This window comes from Mixophyes fleayi, chromosome 5 (assembly GCF_038048845.1).
Source record: "Mixophyes fleayi isolate aMixFle1 chromosome 5, aMixFle1.hap1, whole genome shotgun sequence".
NCBI lineage: Eukaryota > Metazoa > Chordata > Amphibia > Anura > Limnodynastidae > Mixophyes > Mixophyes fleayi.
In genome coordinates, this window is record NC_134406.1 from 20,529,576 (window position 1) to 20,551,189 (window position 21,614).

General features: G+C 41.4%; 1 protein-coding gene across 1 annotated transcript; it reads left to right on the top strand.

The window, feature by feature from the left end:
- Positions 1–504: 504 nt before the first annotated feature.
- On the top strand, positions 505–21,179 carry LOC142158122 (serum paraoxonase/arylesterase 2-like). The gene is made up of 9 exons (XM_075211787.1): positions 505–1,128; positions 7,977–8,047; positions 12,366–12,421; positions 13,387–13,552; positions 15,125–15,251; positions 17,080–17,280; positions 18,028–18,109; positions 18,621–18,749; positions 21,014–21,179. The coding sequence occupies exons 1-9, from the start codon at positions 1,055–1,057 to the stop codon at positions 21,173–21,175; spliced, it is 1,068 nt and encodes a 355-aa protein (XP_075067888.1). The 5' UTR covers positions 505–1,054; the 3' UTR covers positions 21,176–21,179.
- Positions 21,180–21,614: the final 435 nt, after the last annotated feature.

Below are 21,614 nucleotides of genomic sequence, written 5' to 3' on the forward strand. Positions count from 1 at the left end.
ATGACTGAAATCTTTGTGCTTGATCAGCACATCTAAACGTTATAGCATTCATTGCAAAACTCAGGGCTAATGGTGATTTTATTGTAAAACTGAGAATAATATTATTACTATGGTTGTAATAAATTAATTTTAACATAAAGTTGGTATTGATCCAGTGCTCTTTATTGTCTTTAATTATGATGCAGACTCTAAGACACAGAACAGGGGGTGTGACCTGTAACAATGGGGGCGTAGCTGCATTACAATGACTTGTGTGGCCACACCCCTGGGGGCGTGCCCTGCACTTTTGAAGTACTAGGCTGCCCTGTACACCAGTTATTGACGTGTGCACCAGTGCGCTTTGCACTTTCACTCTGACATGCAGAGCAGCAGTGAATAGACAATACTCTCAAATTTCCCACCCTTGCGACAGAGCCCTCAAATTGTGACTGTCCCACCTAAATTGGGACAGTTGGGAGGTATGACACAGACAAAAACATACCTCAGAGTATATATAGTGAATAAATATATATAGTGAATATAGGACAATCTCACCAGCCAGTTATCCTGTGGAAACACTAGAGTGAAGAAATAAGTAATGTGTGCTGGAAGGCGGTAGCCATTTTCTTGTAGTATATGTAGGACAATCTGATAGGTCAGTAATCTAGAGAAGACACTGAAAGAAAACTCTGTATGAGAAATGCATCATAACACCTATCACCATTTAAAAGAGCAGTGGCCATTTAGCCTTTATGACATTTATCTATTCCATAAATAACTGTATTATCAGACACTTCCTGAGAAACTTTTTTTTGGTGGGTTTAGCCTCATTGTTAGATAACTGCAACAGGTTTCTTAAGTTATCATATACTTGACATCCCATAAATGGCTATTAGTCATGATAGAAAACTATTGTCACACCTAAAAGGAGCAGTGTAAATAAAGCAAGGTCAGTAGTACAAGGGAGTGTATGCAAAGCTCTCACCAATCATTGTTAGTGAGCTCAGGGATCTGACCTCTCCTCCAGTCCTAGCTTACACTTCGCACAACCAAGGTTTCTGTAAGGACTGCAGACATGGGAGCACTGCTCAAAATAACACTAATTGGGATCATTCTGGCTCTTCTAGGTCAAAGATTAAAGCAGTTGGCGTAAGTAACCAGTTTTACTTTTTCCTACAGTTGACCAACTTCTGTAAATTCTATGAGAATTATTTGCATTGTAAAAACTTGTTCCCGAATCTAGAGTAAAATAGAATTGTTTGCAGTTTGTATAATCCTCTTCAGGCAATAAAGCTGGGCACACACATATGCAATTCTTGTGCAGATCACATCATTCTCAACAGTCTGATCAGCTATTGCAAGAGTGTGTATGTTCCCACCATGGTGTTTTAACATAGCAAAATGCATTATATCTGTTGATTTGGCTTTATAAGCTAAAAATCACAATCCACAATGGAACGATGATTATGAGAGATGAAGATCACAGATCTGAAGGTAAATTGTGTAGCTGTGAATCGGCATGTTTATATGGACTTTAATCGTTGGTGAATCATTAGAGACATTGCATCTGAAGAATGATTGAATAGATATGTAGCCAGCTTTAGAATTTATAGTGAGAATTGTATCTAATATACAGAATAAACAAATTGTGCAATGGATCCTTACTGGAAAAATAGGGACATTTCCACCAACAACTGTTTGCCCCTGGAAGTTGGAGACAGAGATTATGCTGTGCAAACATCTAATGAGCAGATTCTGCAACAATCCTAGTAAATTCCTATTATGGCAGGTGCGAGTGGGGAGATGGATAATTAGTAATTCACGTTGACCTTTGTGAATAATTGTGTTCTTGTATCAAGTGTTGCACAGTAATTGTGCAGTAGAGGTAGGAATCCTGTGACTCTGCAGCTATTGTGGAATTATAAGTCTCAGATTGAATATTTTTCAAAACAATTCTGAAACCTCTAGATCTGATTTATAGGAAAAGTTATTTTTAGTTTTCTTAAAGGGTAGTGGGTGATTGGAACAAATACCCATCAGAAGTGTAGGCTAAAACTGTGAAAGATCCCGTCACAAAATAGTTATAGCTCTTACAAGCCCCAGTTTTATTGCAATTGAACTGAGCAGACAGCCAAGACAATTTAAATTTTTTGCAAATAGCTGCTAAACCTGTTTTTCAAACATAAGGAAGAAGAAAAATGAAATACAAATATTTCTATATAACCATTTTTTATCAGCTGAAGGAATACATTACAGAGGAATTGAGTAGACTTCTCCTTTAACCCATTCAAGACTGCAGGTGGCTTACACCTCTATGACCAGATCCATTGTCATCGTTTAATACTGCATTTGTTATTCCAGGATTTTTCAATTTCTTTTTCATTTTACATTCTACCCAAGTAGAATTTTTTGGGACATGTTGGTTTATTTTGGAAACATGTTGAAATAGGCAGCTATTTATTTATTACATCTATTGTGAGAGAAAGGAGACAAAAAAAAAACGTTTCCAAAATATTTTCCAAGGCTGCTCCTACATATGCAGAGTGATTCATGGATAATCAGCTGAAATGTATTTGTCTACCAAATAGTCATTGCTCAGTCGAGGTGTAAGGGAGGTACAGGGATAGAAATGGATATGTTTTGTCTTTCTTTTGTTTGTTTTTGGGGGATTACGGTTATTCTTAATGGTGAAGTCACAGGGATTTCCTGTGTTACTCTACTGCTATTGCATTGTACAGGCAGAGTTTGTATAGCTGTGCAATAGGATAGGGCGGGGGGGACAGGGTTCAGTAACTGGCCTGTCTGCTATCAAATTTAGCACCCTAAGTGCTAGGTCAACATTGCTCTCCTGTCAAATTAACAAAATTAAGCCATTTTGTTCAGCAGTAGTAATATGCCCAGTAGTAGCTGCATGGCCAGTGACCTGCCCAGTAGTAGCTGCATGGCCAGTGACCTGCCCAGTAGTGGCTGCATGGCCAGTGACCTGCCCAGTAGTGGCTGCATGGCCAGTGACCTGCCCAGTAGTGGCTGCATGGCCAGTGACCTGCCCAGTAGTGGCTGCATGGCCAGTGACCTGCCCAGTAGTAGCTGCATGGCCAGTGACCTGCCCAGTAGTAGCTGCATGGCCAGTGACCTGCCCAGTAGTAGCTGCATGGCCAGTGACCTGCCCAGTAGTAGCTGCATGGCCAGTGACACGCCCAGCACTAGTACTAATTCCAAATTATGCCAGCCAGTAGTAGTAATGGGCATTAATATGACCACTAGTACTATTATTGTCAGTTATATGTTACATCTAGCCCTTAATACGGCCTGCCTCCTTGCATGTACCAATGACAGGTTTCCCCTCCGGCACTCCCCCCCCCTGTTATTTGAAACAGGGTCTCCCTGCAGCTCATGGTGCTGAAGGACTAACTCCATCAACTACTTTTCAAAAGAGTTTTCTAGACAGGATGGACTGCAGTACATTGATGAATTTCTCCTGATGACCTGGGTTATGTCAGCTGTGACAATTTCCGTGAGTGCATCCATGTGCAGAAAATAGATTTCATTTTGTAGGCCTGGTTTACTTAATTGTTCTAAACAGGCAGAGAAGGCACATTTAGGGGGGGGGGGGGGATTCCCTACTTTGGGGAATGGCACAGAGCCATTTTCTACTTCCAAAAGGACTTGATACTTCTACTATGTCAGAGCTGGTGGAAATTAGGTCTCATCCTATGTTTTTAATGGAATGAATTTGGCACCTTCCAGTTGCATTTATTGCAAATAAAGAGAAATTACTTTGATGTAACTATTCACTCTTTCCATGCACATTGCAGGCCTGAGTCATTAAGAAGAGTAAAGCATAAAAAGAGTGACTTTGCACCTGGGCAAAACCATGTTGCTTTGGAGGGGGAGGTAAATTTAAAATCTTGGGACAGATTTATAGTTGGGTTAGGGCATGTCCTAGATCATCTTTAAATTTCAGTGTAAAAATAAAACTATCAAGTATTTGTATACTACATGACAAAACATCCAGTATTTAACTTATGTGCAAAATAATAAACTAATTTGCACCCCTTGCATTGTAACATGGTTTGCCCCGGAGAACAGTTACTCCTTTATTTTACCTTACTTTCCTTAATGACTCAGGCCCTACATGTGCATCCTCACAATATGGGTAGGTCCGAGAGCCAGAAAGTGGATGTGCACATTGAAATGCGATAGAGGACAAGTAGGCGCAATTGATGCAAATGAAGAAGCAAAACAAGCTTTAAGGTCTTGTGCATTTCAGCATTCAGCATTTGGTATTTGTTATTCAGCAATATAACTATGGCAGCTAGGAGGGGACCCATCCATACTGGAGGCTCCCACTCTGGTCTTCTGAGCTTGCAGAGGGGTTGAGACATGCACAATGGAGCCTTTGATGGGACTGAAAACAAAAATGGGGTTCTGCTGCTCATGGTCAGAAGAGCAGAGTTGGGGCACTTGCCGCGGGGCCCAGCAACTGCTAGCTGCGCTTCTGCTGGTGTTGGTATAGTTTTTTCCCGATGTGGATTATAGCAGATCAAGAAAATTGGAAAAGAAGATTTTGGAGATTTTTTTTTCTCAACATTTATCTATTGTCAGTGGTATAACATGGCGGTGGATACGGGTCGTTGAGGTAGGCCTCCACTCTTTGAGACTTCAAATGAGCGACGCATGTGCCTGACCACACACACTCAGAAAAGGTCCGTCGCTCTGCTCTATAGACAGATTTGTAAGTAATGCTAAGTGATCGTTTGCCTTTTAGACTTCATACAATGTATTTGAACTTTGCTTATAATGAGTCTGAGCACTTGAATGTGTACAAATGTTTACAGACCAGTGGTCAAGGTCAGCTTAGTCTGGTGTCAAGTTTGCTGTTATATTGCAAAACACAATTGTAGAAAATCAAATGCACCAGAAACATGTAGATCATTTTCATACAAAAACAGCAAAGTGGGATGCTTTAAATAATAATAAAAAAAAAGCTTTTAAAAAGTTCTTCCTTTGATGAAAACTGTTTTTCAAATGCCACAAACCATTTTAATAAAAACAAAGCAAGGTAACATTCTATAAAGAGATACATTAAAATGAACAGATAAAACAACAAAGTAAAGATACTTTTACAATATTGTTTCCTTACTTAGTCTAAAACAGGAGGATGCATCTGCTGTATGTAATTATATCATCCCCAAATGATAATAGAAAACATAAGCCCAGTACCCAAAACGTGTCGGTGTCGACGGCTATGAGGTTCTTAGGGTGCAGAGTCTGCCATTTCATCGTCTTCTCTGTATCATATTTTCAGTTTGTTTGTAATTTGGCTTTCATTGATATTTTCAGTCTTCATTAGTGAGCACCCTACACTGGATCAAGGTGGAAAATGTTATTTAATATGTAATAAAGTGGGCTTGTCTTGATCTAATGTAGGCTAATCCATATGAAAAATAAATGAAAAACCCTAAAGCACAAAGCAGACTGCTCCAAAGGAGCTCCCATTGTCAAGTGAGTTCATGTCCAGTAAGGTTGTCTACTTGATAGACAGTCAACCAGTCAGAAGTGGTCTCTCATCAGTGAGATTTGTCACAGTCACCTAGGGTTCTGAGAATTGGTGCCTCTCCCCCTTCGCCCACTGCGGTCAGTATGACACTGCGGTCACTTCAGCCACTGCTGCCCCTTTAGCTCACTACCCACTAACGCCCAGGGCCGCCGAGAGGGGAGGGGAGCGGGTACTAATTACCCGGGCCCGGCATGTCAGGGGGCCCGGCCCGGGCCCTTGCGCTGCTGATTTTTTTAAATTTTTAAATTTTTTTTTCCAAACGTTTTTTTTCCTTTCCTTTTTTTTTTTTTTTTTGGCGGGGGGGGGGGGGGGGGGCTCGGTCGTTGGTGGGGGGAGCAGGCTAGTTTAAAAAAAAAAAAAACATACTCACCTGATCGCGGAGCCGGCATCCCTCCTCTCTGCTGCTCTGTGCTCTATTCAGACTGTCTGAATGCTGGGTGTGATGTCATCATGTCATGCCCAGCATTCAGTCAGTCTGGAGCAATGGAGCACAGAGCAGCAGAGAAGACCAAGAGAGGAGAAAAGGTAAGTGAAGGGAGGAAAACGAGGGGGGCACAGAGGGGTTAAAAAACGGGGGGGGGGGGGGGGGCAGCATGATAGAGGGGTTAAAAAATGAGGGGGAGCACAAGGGTTAAAAAACGGGGGGGCAGCATGACAGAGGGGTTAAAAAATGAGGGGGCACAAAGGGGTTAAAAAACGGGGGGGCAGCATGACAGAGGGGTTAAAAAATAAGGGGGGGCACAGAGGGGTTAAAAAACGGGAAAGCAGCATGTCAAAGGGGTTAAAAACGGGGAAGCAGCATGTCAGAGGGGTTAAAAAATGAGGGGGAGCACAGAGGGGTTAAAAAACGGGAAAGCAGCATGTCAAAGGGGTTAAAAACGGGGAAGCAGCATGTCAGAGGGGTTAAAAAATGAGGGGGAGCACAGAGGGGTTAAAAAATGGGAAAGCAGCATGTCAGAGGGGTTAAAAATTGAGGGGGGAGCACAGAGGGGTTAAAAAACGGGAAAGCAGCATGTCAGAGGGGTTAAAAAATGAGAGGGGCACAGATGGGTTAAAAAATGGGAAAGCAGCATGTCAGAGGGGTTAAAAATTGAGGGGGGAGCACAGAGGGGTTAAAAAATGGGAAAGCAGCATGACAGAGGGGGTGAAAAAATGAGAGGGGCACAGATGGGTTAAAAAACGGGGCAGTATGGCACAGTGGGGTTAATAAACAGGGGTCAGCATGGCACAGTGGGGTTAAAAAATGGTGGGCAGCATGACACAGTGGGGTTACAAAGGGGGGGGGGAGGCATGGCACAGTGGGATTGAAAAAGGGGGGGAGCAGCATAGTATAGTCTGATGAAGGGGAGCCAGATGAAGGGGGCAAAAACAGCATGGAGGGCACAGTGTGATCATAAGGCATGGCGATGATGAAGGGGCACATTATTGTAATATTGGAGCTGGAGGAAGGCCTAATTATTAATCGTGGGTGCTATTGATTTAACGCTGGGGCTGGCTGTAATTTTCTAAATGTAGCCATTTTTTTTTCAAAATAGGTCCTTCAACATTTCTGGATCCGGACAAGCCACAACTAAAGAAAGCAGCAGCCACAGGTGGAGAAAGTGAGAAGAACAGGTAGGAGAGAGCAGCACAGTGTGTGAAATGTTGTGATTCTAGTAGGGACAATACCAATTTTTGGTGAATGTTGTGTCCAATGTAAGGTGTAGGCCAAGACTGAACTGTTTGTGTACACACTGCATTGTTTGTATACTACCCTGTGGTGGTAGATGTCCTGAAAGTCAGGAGTGCTTAAACATATGTGACGCTCCGGCGAATTGAGAGCCTAGTGGTTTTTATGTTAGCCACGCCCCAATGGCACGTTTGCCACGCCCCCAAATGCATGACCGCACCTCCCAAAATTTTTGCACTGCCGTTTGGCTAGCCACGCCCCTGAATATATGACCATATACCTAATCTTTTTTGCGCCGCCGTAAGGCGGCGCAAAAAAATTTTGGGGCTTACTTCACTATGAGGGGGGCCCCATGAATTTGTTGTACCCGGGCCCTGAATTCTTCTTGGCAGCCCTGCTAACGCCCAACGTGATGTTGGGCATGTTGATGTGATAATGACACAATGTGATGTGCAATAATGTGAACCTCAATTATAAGATTTATTACTAATTTTGCTGTTATTCTTCTGTATGAGATGTTGTGGTGGGAGAAGTTACATTTTAATACTCACCAAATAGACAAGAAATCGATTTGTCTGGCACATTTCTGCAAAGCATTTTTCTCTGGCCAAAAGGGACACGATCTCGCTAGAAATGGACGAGGTGTGGGCTGATCAGGGTATATTGGAAGATATACTTACAGACGTACTTGCTAATTTTGTGCTACTTTTGTGGACTTTATTTTTATGTAAAATGTGCAAATAATTGTTTTTTATCTTCCTTTTGCAGTTATCAAGCTAACTTCTGGGGAGAGGTAAAGCCTGTTGAACTTCCTAACTGTCAATACTTGAAAGGAATAGGTAAATATCCGAGATGTCATGACCGTTTCACAAATTTATATTCGGCTACAAAAATAGTTGCAGGGACAAATTAATGAAATATACCAATGCATAATACAACTATATAGTTATTACTCTGTGCTTATCCTTCAAAAGATGTTAATGCATAATTCCGTTTTTTATAAGTTTTGTAAAAAATAGGTGAGACGTTTCAAACTCCACTCCAATCTGGTGGGAGTCTCTGGCATAAAATGTGCCCTCCACAAATAAGACTTGATCTGCTATGTACAGTCATGGCCAAAAGTTTTGAGAATGACACAAATATTATTTTTCACAAAATTTGCTGCCTCAGTTTTTATGATGCCAATTTGCATATACTCCAGAATGTCATGAGGAGTGATCAGATGAATTGCAATTAATATCAAAGTCCCTCTTTGCCATGACAATGAACTTTATCCCAAAAACAACATTTTCACTGCATTTCAGCCCTGGCACAAAAGGACCAGCTGACATCAGGTCAGTGATTCTCACGTTAACACAGGTGAGAGTGTTGACGAGGACAAGGCTGGATATCACTCTGTCATGCTGAATAAGTTAGAATAACAGACTGCAAGCTTTAAAAGGAGGGTGGTGCTTGAAATCATTGTTCTTCCTCTGTTAACCATGGTTAGCTGCAAGGAAACACATGCAGTCATCATTGCTTTGCACAAAAAGGGCTTCACAGGCAAGGATATTGCTGCTAGTAAGATTGCACCCAAATTAACCATTTATCAGATCATCAAGAAGTTCAAGGAGAGAGGTTCAATAGTTATGAAGAAGGATTCAAGGCATCCAAGAACGTCCAGCAAGTGCCAGGACCGTCTACTAAAGTTGGTTCAGCTGCAAGATTGGGGCACCACCAGTGCAGAGCTTGCTCAGCAATGGCAGCAGGCAGGTGTGAGTGCATCTGCACGCACAGTGAGGCGAAGACTTTTGGTGGATGGCCTGGTGTCAAGAAGGCCAGCATCAGTGACAGACTGATATTCTGCAAACGGTACAGGGATTGGACTGCTGAGGACTGGGGTAAAGTCATTTTCTCTGATGAATCCCCTTTCAGATTGTTTGAGGAATCCGGGAAAACGCTTATCCGGCGAAGGAAAGGTGAGCACTACCATCAGTCCTGTGTCATGCAACAGTAAAGCATCCTGAGACCATTCATGTGTGGGGTTACTTCTCAGCCAAGGGAGTGGGCTCACTCACAATTTTGCCTAAGAACACAGCCATGAATAAAGAATGGTATCAAAACATCCTCCAAGAGCAACTTCTCCCAACCATTCAAGAACAGTTTGGTGATGAACAATGCCTTTTCCAGCATGATGGAGCACCTTGCCATAAGGCAAAAGTGATAATTAAGTGGTTCGGGGATAAAAACATCAACATTTTGGGTCCATGGCCAGGAAACTCCCCAGACCTTAATCCCATTGAGAACTTGTGGTCAATCCTCAAGAGGAAGCTAGACAAACAAAACCCACAAATTCTGAAAAACTCCAAGCATTGATTAGGCAAGAATGGGCACCCATCAGTCAATATGTGGCCCAGAATTTGATTGATATCATCCTAGGGCGATTTGCAGAGGTCTTCAAAAAGAAGGGTCAACACTGAAAAATTTTGATTCTTTGCATAAACTTAATGTAATTGTCAGTAAAAGCCTTTGACACTTATGAAATGCTTGTAATTTTACTTAAGTATATATACCATAGCAACATCTGACATAAAGGTCTAAAAACACTGAAGCAGCAAACTTTGTGAAAACCAATACTTGTGTCATTCTCAAAACTTTTGGCCATGACTGTAGGTTTCCAGCTTAGCGATGTGTCATGACTGTCGCCTAATTGTGCCTTTTCTGCATAACAATTTTATGATGTGATAGTCACAGTGTGAATACTATTACTGCTGCCATTTTCACATCATACCTTTGGCTCAATGAATCTGCATCATGACCCATGGTGGATTCGGATTCATTGGAGTCTATTTAACAAACTGCAATAGCCTAAATATCCAGGAAAAAAAGCTGTTTCTCCTGCATTAGCTTTTTGTGTCTTACTACAGTCCCCATAGGTTTTTGCTACAAACTAATGCGATCTCGGGATGGCGTTTCCTCACCTGTTCCTATGGGGTTCAGTGAAGCCAGAAAGGCATCGCTTGGTCCCACCAGGTCAGATCACTATGTGTGGACAGTGAAGCGTAAAATTACTTTGAATATGGGGGCTCTTCGCCGAGGGTTCCAAGAGCAGCCCCAGCATAGTAAATTGCAGCAATACATAGTGGTGGTTACTGCTGCGGAATAGTAAATAGACCCCATTGTTAGATTGTAACCTACACTGAAGATTTGCCCATTCTTTTTTGTAGACATGTACCACGATCCAGCACCCACCTGAGACTGTGTTAAGTGTGTGTGTAACAAAGGGTTAATAAAAAACAACCACCTGGTCTGTTTACAAATGATTAAAATTCTCTCTGCCTATCCCACACACTAACTTTGCCTTACCAATTATGCTACCACTAAGGTTTTTTGTGAAGAGCTCACACACTTTCTAAGGAAGCCTTTAGTTCTCCTTTAAACTAATCTATCACAATTTACTTTCACCAGAGATATCATAAACCAAATGTTCTCCTCTGTTTCAACTATGTAGCATTATAAAACCAAGCTAAGTCTGACCGGTGAATTCTTAGGAACAGGGAGACCTAAACTGAGTAAGTGTAATTTAATAAGGAAATTAAATCCACCATGCTTAAGATGAAAAACAATTAACAAAATGACATACAAAGATATAATATAATAGTTTATTGTAAAATAAAAAGGAATAAACCACAGAAATGATACACTTATGAATGATCAATTTCTGTTTGCTGGGAGAAACCGGAATAAAGGGAACACTTTCAATATTTAATTGACTCCCAAAAGTGAACAACCATGTTAGATTTTACAGGACATTTTTACATTCGCATATACCCACATTCCTGTGATGTCTGAAAATCTGTTTAAAATGCAAATTAGTTGTTTATGACCTCTGTCCTAACACCTTTCAAGTCAGGTTTTCTTTACACTGGCCTAACTTCTTATCAGAATGTCCTACAAAGATTATATTAACTCCACACAACAGGTCATAACTTTCCCTTCATCTGCATACTAAACATGACTGCTGTAAGTATGACTTTTGAGAAAATATGACATTTTCCTCTGTCCTCATTTCCCTTCATTCAAACTCATCCCAGCTGCCTGTCACCCAGTTGAGATGTCCTGAGATATCTTTGATATCACCAAGAAGGTGAGAGGTCTGATTTTTGGATATCGCTGATGTTATTGATTATAACCTTTAAAGAGAACTTTCAAAAGCTTTTACGACCCGTGCCATAAATTGGTATTGGACACTCAGCTGTAACTGTCTATGGAACTCCTATACATAAATACCTCCTGGGTAAAATATAAGAGTTTGGAAACAATCAAAGAGATACATTAATTTACATTTAGGTATCAGGTTTTAACCCATGGCTGGACACAGAATTCACAAACACATGAAAGCGGTTTTATATAATTAGTAATTAACTTACATATGACAACCTGCATCCGAAATGAGGGACACATACCAAACTCAAACTTTAAATTGGACTCTTAACAAACCAAAATGGTGTTGTACTGCACATGTTCAGAAGAGCAGAGTGGAGGCCCTTGCAGATGCTAGCTATGGTTCTGCTGGTGTTGGTATTGCATTTCCTGATGTTGATTATAGCAGATCAAGTTAAATTGGACTCGACAATGATGCAGAAAGCTGAAATTATTCTTTGCTATCATTTAATGATTGAATCTAGTGGTGCATGCACCGGTCCCAGCACATGCTCAGAACAACGGAGGGGAGGAGGAGGTCAAAGTCAGAGGGGGATATCTGTTTCCATTCCTCCCTCCGAAATTGTGCTAATTTTGCTATGGGGTCTGGCGACTTTGAGTTGCACTTCAGGTAGCATGCTTTATGTTTCAATCTTCTGCTCTCCCTCTTAGAAATGCCAGTTGCCAATGAGTGCTTTATTCTTGGAGGTTGAAAATGCTTCTGTCTTACAATAGCCACCTGCACGTTCCCAACTAGAGGCTACAAATGCTATTACTCTACCTTGTTTATAAAGTTTTCCACAAACCTCTTAGATTGTAAGCTCATTTGTTTCATGCCACTGCATGCAATTGGTTTATATCATGTTCCCCTGAGTGTACTGCGCTGCATAGTATGTCAGCGCTTTATAAATAAAATATAATAATATGTATCCAAATAACAATTAATGGAATTGTAATGCGCTTATATTTTTGCAGAATATGGGTCCGAAGATATAGAAATACTTCCTAATGGACTGGCTTTCATCAGCTCAGTAAGTCATTGTTATTTCCGCGTATATGCACATTACTAAGAATGATACCAGTCACTCAGGGAATAGAGGATGGGTATAGCCATGAATTATTTACTTTTACTTCTATAATTGCTTCTACTAGACATTTTGGGTGTTGATTCACAGAGGTTACTAAGTGCAAACTTTCACCTATGGGGGTATTTTTTTCAGGTACTACGGTACCTCAACATCATGGACCTCCTCACGTCTCTATGGGGTGCAAGGAAAAATCTGTGATGTTGCATCGCAGTGCAGTGCCTTATCAAACGTTCCATAGTCACTCTGTGGCTAATTGAATACCCCCCCTTGGAGTAAATGCTTTTGCTAACCAATCTCTCTGCAACTTCCTCTGTACAGGTAACAAACCCACACAATACTGAAGAACAGATCTGTTGTGGTGACAATAATGAAACAAACCGTTTATCGCATTGTATTTACCAGCCGTTGGTACAGTTAATCCCTGTAAACATTCCCTTAAATATACAAATATCCCAGAATATTTGTGTTCCTGTATTGATATGAGTTCTAGATTACTGATTCATGACCTTTATACATATTCTATTCATGGCTTTTGAATCATTACAATTAATAATTAATAAAACATGTATATGCTGAAACACTTCATGCTACAGTACATTGCACAAGTTCATGTTCTAATTTGTCCCTACTTTCCAAAAATGAGGTATCTTCTCATAACCATTCCTCCTAACTTTGAGGGGACACCCTTGCATTAGTGGTGTTAGCTCTGGTATCAGACCCTTGCCCATAATTGGTAGTTAAGGGCAAGGGTCTAATACCAGAGGGCGTTTAATATTAAGAGATGTGTTTAGGTGGACATTTCCTGCAATATGTAGTGTAATAAAAAGGTCTGTCAGCTATGTTCTATCATTTTATTAGAAGAATATCTCATCTGCTCTGTTCGCTTATATACTAATCATTTCTTTTAGGGTCTGAAATATCCTGGTATGGTGAGCTTTGCCCCTGACATACCTGGAGAAATATTTCTGTTGGATCTGAACGATGAAGAGCTTCTTCCATCTTCACTACGTATCACTGGAGGGTTGGATATTTCTACATTTAGCCCTCATGGAATCAGCACATACATTGATAAGGGTAAGTTCTAAATGACATATAGGTCACAAATACCAACACATTTGTCATCATTGAAATATAATTTCCAGTGACGCTTAGCTGCGGCGTTGGGGTATGTATTTATGTCACGCACTGTTCACACCCTCCATTATGGGTTTGAGATGGGATACAAGATCCTGTAGAGGATGTCCTGGGAGCAAGCGTCAGGTTCTCATCACCCCACATAATGTATCGTTCACCACCGTCAGCCTAATTCGCAAGAAGACTCAGTGGGATACGAAAGGGTGGCCTACGCTTCCATTAGGCTCAGAGAACTAGCTCAAATTCAGAACTCTCCCGGATGTTCCAGGAGAGTAGACAAGCATTGTTCATGCTAAATCCTGCCACTGATGTCCATGGCACTCAAAGGGTGTTTATAGGGGGAAGGATGGGGGTCAAAGAGGCAGCCTAGCACATCTGAAGCATAGCATTGAAACATAACATTGTCTTGTGCACTTTGTATGATTTCACACTTTATTTTCATCCTTTCTCCTCAGCTGCATCCCGGCTGTCACCATGACGACTGGGACGTCGCTTCCGTGTCTGACCCGGCCGTTACCAGGGCAACAGCCAGGACGGAAGGGGGCTGTTAAGCAGCCGGGCGCATGCGCAAAATAATTAATAAATTAAGCAACCTTCTAAAGCTGCTTGTGAACATCTGTGCCTCCTCTTTTCTGATTGGCCCATCAATGTATTTAAGGCAGGGAGGGCTTAGCCTGCCGGTTATAGCGTTCCTATTCAGCAGAATGTGCTGACCAGTTTTCCCGTTGCTGTGAATATCCTGTTATTCCTGATCTGATCTCCTGTTGTGACGATTGGCTTTTCCTTGGACCCTGCTAGAACTTCTGTGGACCTTTTGCTTGAATCTTGGTTTTCCACATTTGTAGCTTGTCCTGACCTGTTGGCCTGTATTTTGGTGTTCCTGCCTGCTACAAACCCACAACCTTCTGCCTGTTGCTGATACCCGCCTCCAGTTTTCCAGTTTCCTCCATCTTGCACTACGGTTGGTTTGTGATAAGCTACTACTACTATAGAGCTAAATCCTGGGGACATCCGAGTACCTCCGAACACACCAGTTCTGCGGAAAGGCGGCTGCTATAGGTGAAGATCTCTACCAGTCTGGCTCTAGTAGATTATCCAAATGAGCCATTAGTCATAACAATGGTCAAGAAAGTTAGACTCTCTAGAGCAGGTTGAATTCAGCACGAGGTGCCGCTGAACATCGCTTCATTGTTCAGATGTACATACTGTCGCAAGAAATCTATGATAATTCTTCCTCTTTGGGATGCAAGGGAGAATGAGCAGAGATTTCTGTAAAAATTCTGATGCATTGTGTCTCCGCCTGGCGACAAATTAAATCTGCCTCTTTGTATATTCTGAGAGAATGACTACAATCAAAGATTATAATTGGGTAAATCTTTACAAAAAACAAACTGTTTACCTCCCTACTAAGGTTGCAGGTTGTGTTTAAAGTCTCCTTTACCAGTCACATTGACCATCTCAGCCTCGACAGTCTGCATATTTTAAGCTCTTTGTCTCCCCTCTTGTTTTCAGATGACACGGTCTATCTTTTTGTTGTGAATCATCCTCACCACAAATCCACTGTTGAGATATTTAAATTTGCAGAGGAGGAAAATATTCTTGTGCACCTGAAAACAATCAAACACAAGTTACTGTACAGGTATCGGGAATAACTTTTTTTTATTTTATTGATTTTAGATTTATTTTTTTCCCAATCTGCATCTGCTTAGTGCAATGCCTGTGTCATTATATGTAAATAAGAGGACAGAGACAGAATCAGCAGGCATTAATGTGGTTAAAAACATGAGTATGAGAAGAGGAAGGTAAAGATAACAAACAGATTAAAGTTCCTGGCTCCATTCCAAGGACCAAAAGGTGGGTGTAACCTCTGAAATGCGCTTGGTTTAAAATAATATATTGGTGCACTTGTGCAAATGAGGAAGTAGTTCATAAATGAACCTTATTGTGTATATTCTTTATACTTTTTTTTTATTTTATGAACAGGAAAAGTATTTTCAGTGTTTTAATATTCCATCACCACTGTGCGCCACGCATTTCGCCTTCTTGCTTTTCAATGTGTCTCCTTTCATGTTGTGAAAGAATCCCATGTTGTTCTTTTATTTTCTGCCTAACCCTCTCTGGAATTATTTTACATCAATTTTCATAAAGTCTTTTTAATAGCATGGTGGCAACATCCCCTGTGCTGTAACTCTTAGCAACCAATCATTTACCTTGTTAGTGTAACCAAAGTGTGGGCAGCAGGTGGCCCACGTACGACCCTCCGAATCTTCCTCTGGAGCCCCCAGTTCCTTCCTGATTTATTGGCAGATATGTTTGTTATAGCATGTAACACTTGTTTAAAATTACTCATATGTTAAAACTCTTTCTTTGATTTAATGTATTTATTAAACTTATTATTGAGATTAAGGGTTACGTGCGGGCATTTTGAAGATAAGAGGGCTGCTCCATGTGGCCCCTGAAGACTATCGAGTTACAATACAGATTAAATGTACAGGTGACTGGTTGCTATGGGTTACTGCACTTCCATTACACCTTTCTAAGTTGACCACTTACTGCTGCCGATAGTGGCAATTTTGTCCCAAAATCAACATATTAGTGGCCCCAAGAAAAAACAAAATGTTATAACCAAATGCGGGTCAGCACGTGGGCACTGTCCTCTTCCGGCAGCACCCAGAGCCCCCATTTGATGGGTCTGCACAGCCCAAGCTCAAAAGTGTTGGATCAGTATATTTGGCCGCCCAAGTGTGCTGTAACGTGATTCTGTCACTTGGCACTCGTCTTGTGTGGGACAGGATGCACTTGGCACTCGTCTTGTGTGGGACAGGATGCACTTGGCACTCGTCTCGTGTGGGACAGGATGCACTTGGCACTCGTCTCATGTGGGACAGGATGCACTTGGCGCTCGTCTCATGTGGGACAGGATGCACTTGGCGCTCGTCTCGTGTGGGACAGGATGCACTTGGCGCTCGTCTCGTGTGGGACAGGATGCACTTGGCGCTCGTCTCGTGTGGGACAGGATGCACTTGGCGCTCGTCTCATGTGGGACAGGATGCACTTGGCGCTCGTCTCATGTGGGACAGGATGCACTTGGCGCTCGTCTCATGTGGGACAGGATGCACTTGGCGCTCGTCTCATGTGGGACAGGATGCACTTGGCGCTCGTCTCATCTGGGACAGGATGCACTTGGCGCTCGTCTCATCTGGGACAGGATGCACTTGGCGCTCGTCTCATCTGGGACAGCATGCTGGACATGCTCTACAAAATTGTTCTCGATCCCCCTCTTTGAGCCTTTTATATATATAGTCTGCAAGCACCGTTTATAGAAATGTATAGGTAGAAAACAATGGATCATGACTAATGTATAAGATATGTGTAGTGTTGGGGCTAACCAAGTGAGTGGTGGCTTTACCATTAGTTGACCAATCTGGCAAACGTATGATCAATTTGTATGTGTCTTTTTCTTTCAGTGTCAATGATGTTGTCGCTGTTGGACCCGAGAGCTTTTATTTCTCCAACGATTATTATTTCACGAGTTTCCCCATGAGGATGATGGAACTGTTCCTCGATTTAATGTGGGCAAACGTGGTGTATTACAGTCCCGGCGATGTCAGAGAAGTGGCGTCAGGGTTTTATAGCGCCAATGGAATCGCCATGTCCAATGATAAAAAGTACTTACTGTCTTTTATTACAATTTTGCCTTTTTATTTTTTGTGTTTTATATCGGTGAGCATTAGTGAAAAAAGATAATGCAATACAAATGTGATCGCCTTTCTTGTAACAGTGGTCATTGATACTTTGCTGTACATGGTCTGATATACTGGAGCACAATTTTTGGGACCAGATTTTAAATATGATATACTTAGTAAGGGATGTATCCTTTAAAACCTAGATATGTGCATTGTAACACATTACACATTGTAACTAGGCATACTACATAATATGGTGACTGCTGAAGTAGATGATAGTGTGGCAGATTTAGAGGTGACTGGCCCAATCGACTCGCCAAGGGACCTGAGCTTAATCTTAATGTTTATCTCAAAACTATACTCAATCTATGTTTGTAAATAATGTGATCAATAATCAAGTGATGTCTAATATAAGCTACGTTTGTCTATAGAACCTTATGTAACATAGTAAATTTGTGACTAATACTGTGCTAGGAATTATTTTTAAATTTAGTTCATCGTTTTGACATTTTTATAGAAGGTAGGATATTTTCAAACTTGCAATGACTGGTTATGGGGCTCATTACCATCGGTGGTCCCTTTTGTTTAGGGTCTCCTATAATTAACATTTGGGTCAAATAACCAATAGCTGTACATCTGTTGCTGAGTCGAGTTCCTGCATGTCTTGTCTAAGCAGTTTCTGAGAAGTATATGTATTGTTTTACACCATACATTTATGTCTCTTTGAAGGTATATCTATGTTGCTGATGTCTTTGGGAAGACCATTAGTATTTTTGAGAAACTTGCCAACCGGTCTCTTTCTCCAGTAAAGGTAATATATTATTTATATACTGTTCATCCAGACTGGCTTATAACAAGGGAAGTTGTTGCATTTGTACCAGTGAGTGTGATCAGCAGGCAAAACTTGAAGCGTTTAATGATGTTCTACTTATAACTGCAGTAAAATGCTGGTCATTCTGACGGCTGCGAGAGCTATGAATTAGCTTGTATTAGGATTGCACCATTTACATGTCAATATAGTTCTTAAGATTTATTTATCTGGACTTTTTTTAATTCCAACTACTACTCATGTATTATAAGAAATAATGCACCTTCAGCTTTAATATATAAAGATATTAGAAGCTACGATGATCTTCCGCGTATAAATATGCTCAATATGCAACCTTTTATAAGATTCTGGAACACCTGGGTGTCTTCCAATATGCTTAGATGTTTCAGTATTTGAAAATTAGGAGGTTGCATTGCCCCATATGTATTATTGTATTACAATAAAGTCTATTAAATAAAATAACCATTAATTATCACTATGATTTCTACATAAGGTGGTGCAGTTAGGTATACTTTTGGATAACCTGTCGGTGGACCCAGTTAACGGGGACGTTTGGACGGGATCGCATCCAAATGGAATGAAAGTGTTGCATTACAATCCTGAAGATTTGCCTGGATCAGAGGTCAGTGTATATTCATTATTTAAAAATAAATCTTAGAATCTGAAATTAAACTCGTCATTTCACATCTTTGTTTGCTTAAAGTAAATGTTTGGAAGAGGCATCAGAACTCTCCTGTCTAAATTTGGACAGTTAGGAGGTATGAAAGGGGGGATAGATGCATGTCCTACAAATATAATTTAACCTATTTAGAAGTCGCTAGTCTGATCAAATTTTGAACATGGGGTACAGTTGTGGGCACCCTTCTATAACCCATCATGCACAAGACAGAGACTGGGAAGATTTAGAGCAAGGAATCGGTGACCAACAGTCAGAGACCAAGAGTCAAAAAATATCTATAGATACAATAACGAGCCAAATTTTACCTTTTTATATGTGTATATACATAAACACAGTATAAACACATGCATACATACCGTGCATACATACTGTACACACATACATTGTAAATATAACATAATTTACAATATCTTGCCAAAAGAAAATATCCAACATGTTCAGAATAATCATCAAATCAGCACAGCTCTTACCTCACTGCTACTACATACACAATCTTTGCTAAAGTGGGGATAAAAAGTCATAAAAGGCCAACATGCCTCTCAGACCTCTTCACATTCCCACCAGACCTTGCCACATGCTGTCCGATCATACCACATGCCCTTACATGCCACCAGACCTCCCCACATGCTCATCAGACCTCTCCATATGCCCTTCAAACCTCCCCACATGCTGTCAGATCTTACCACATGCTCTTACATGCCCCCAGACCTCCCCACATACCCCTTACATGCCCATCAGCCTCCCCACATGCTATCAAATTTACCCACTTGCCCCATACATGCCAAAAGACCTCCCAACGTGAAAGAACGGTATACGACTCGAGCTGTTGGTTGGCCACTTCTGGTCTAAGGATTTCATTTTAAAAAAGACATTTGACTTTTTTTAGTCTAATTATTACGTATATTGTTAAGGTCAGCAGAAATATTTTTCTAACAAACTTTTCATATAGAATGAACAAAGGATTGGCACAGCCTGCACCTTCGCCTGTGAGGTTGGAAGGAGCTCAAGTGCCATCAGCATAGGGCTGGTTTTCTATAGGCAAAGTAGGACCCCACGATGTGGATCAGCCTGTCCATAGCTTCCAACTGTCTCGATTTAGGAGGGATCGTCCCGATTTGAGGGGGACTTTTCCGGCATCCCAAAATTCATCACATAGGTCCAAACTCCCAAGAAGTTGGGGAGTATGTCCCCACTCGCCATAGTGAGTGGATGCTACGTGAACCTGCCACTGATGCACTCGGCAAATCAGGGATGATTTCAGGGGAGGGGGCGTTCAGCTTGTTTCATTAGTGCTAGACACCCCATCGGTGTGAGGAGCCACTTCCCTGTGTGATGTGAACATGCCCCCAGTGCCCCCCACATTGCCCACTTTAGAGCTGAGCAGTGTTGGGAAGTATGCTGCCATAGACTGGTGCTGGTTGTGGCTTTTTCAAGGGCATCCCATACCGTTCGTTCCTCTGCATGACCTGTGACCAGACCAGGAGATGATCGCTGGTGCTAGTTTCAGATTACGGTTATGCCAATTTATTTGTTTATTTACTCTTTGCACCATGACTCAAGTAGCCACAAAATATACACCTGCTAACATTCATAGCTGGTGATGTGTAGGGGGTCGATAGTGCAACTTAGGTGAGACTCCTATGTTCCGTGTTGTTTTACTGGGAGATTTACAGAAGTGGAATGTGGATATGCTCCTTGTTATGTAAGTGTAAGTATGTATGTATGTATGTATGTATGTATGTGTAAGGCAGACCGTTGTATGACATGCTTTGTACACCTGCATATTGTGCAGTCTGTAAATGACCCTTAGTCACAGTGACGGAGCATTTTTCTGGCAAAAAGTAAAACAGCGTTAATGACCCGTCTATACGTCCTAAATTGATCTAAAATGAACGATGTATAGCTAAAGCATTTACTTTGATGCAGAAATACAGACAAACAATAATAACCATCGATAAACCTTGTTAGTGTTTGCAGTGTAGGGTACAATATTTATTTTTTATATTGGTGAGTAACTTTCTATGCTTTTTCACAGTAGAAAGTATGTGGGAAAAACCACTTTAATCATTTAGAAGTTGCCTCTAAAACTGAATTTATGCTATATGAAGCAATGTACTGACTTTCCACTACAGCTTCTTAAAATGAATTAGTGTCATTATCTTGTGCAGTTTTCACACAGTTCTCAAGTTATATTTGTCTTGTTGCAGGTTGTCCGCATTCAGAACATTCACTCGGATAACCCGATAGTGACCACCGTGTATGCCAACAATGGGTCAGTGCTCCAGGCATCGACCTGCGCGTCTGTGTATGAGGGGAAACTTCTTGTGGGTACAATATTCCACAAAGCTCTGTACTGTGAGCTGGATTAATGTTACAACCAGGGCTGCCAAGAAGAATTCAGGGCCCGGGTACAACAAATTCATGGGGCCCCCCCCTCATAGTCAAATAAGCCCCAAAAATTTTTTGCGCCGCCTTACGGCGGCGCAAAAAAATTTAGATGTATGGTCATGCATTCAGGGGCGTAGCTAGCCAAACGGCGGTGCAAAAATTTTGGGAGGTGTGGTCATGCATTTTGGGGCGTGGCAAACGTGCCATTGGGGCGTGGCTAACATAAAAACCACTAGGCTCTCAATTCGCCGGAGCGTCACATATGTTCAAGCACTCCTGACTTTCAGGACATCTACCACCACAGTGTAGTATACAAACAATGCAGTGTGTACACAAACAGTTCAGTCTTGGCCTACACCTTACATTGGGCACAACATTCACCAAAAATTGGTATTGTCCCTACTAGAATCACAACATTTC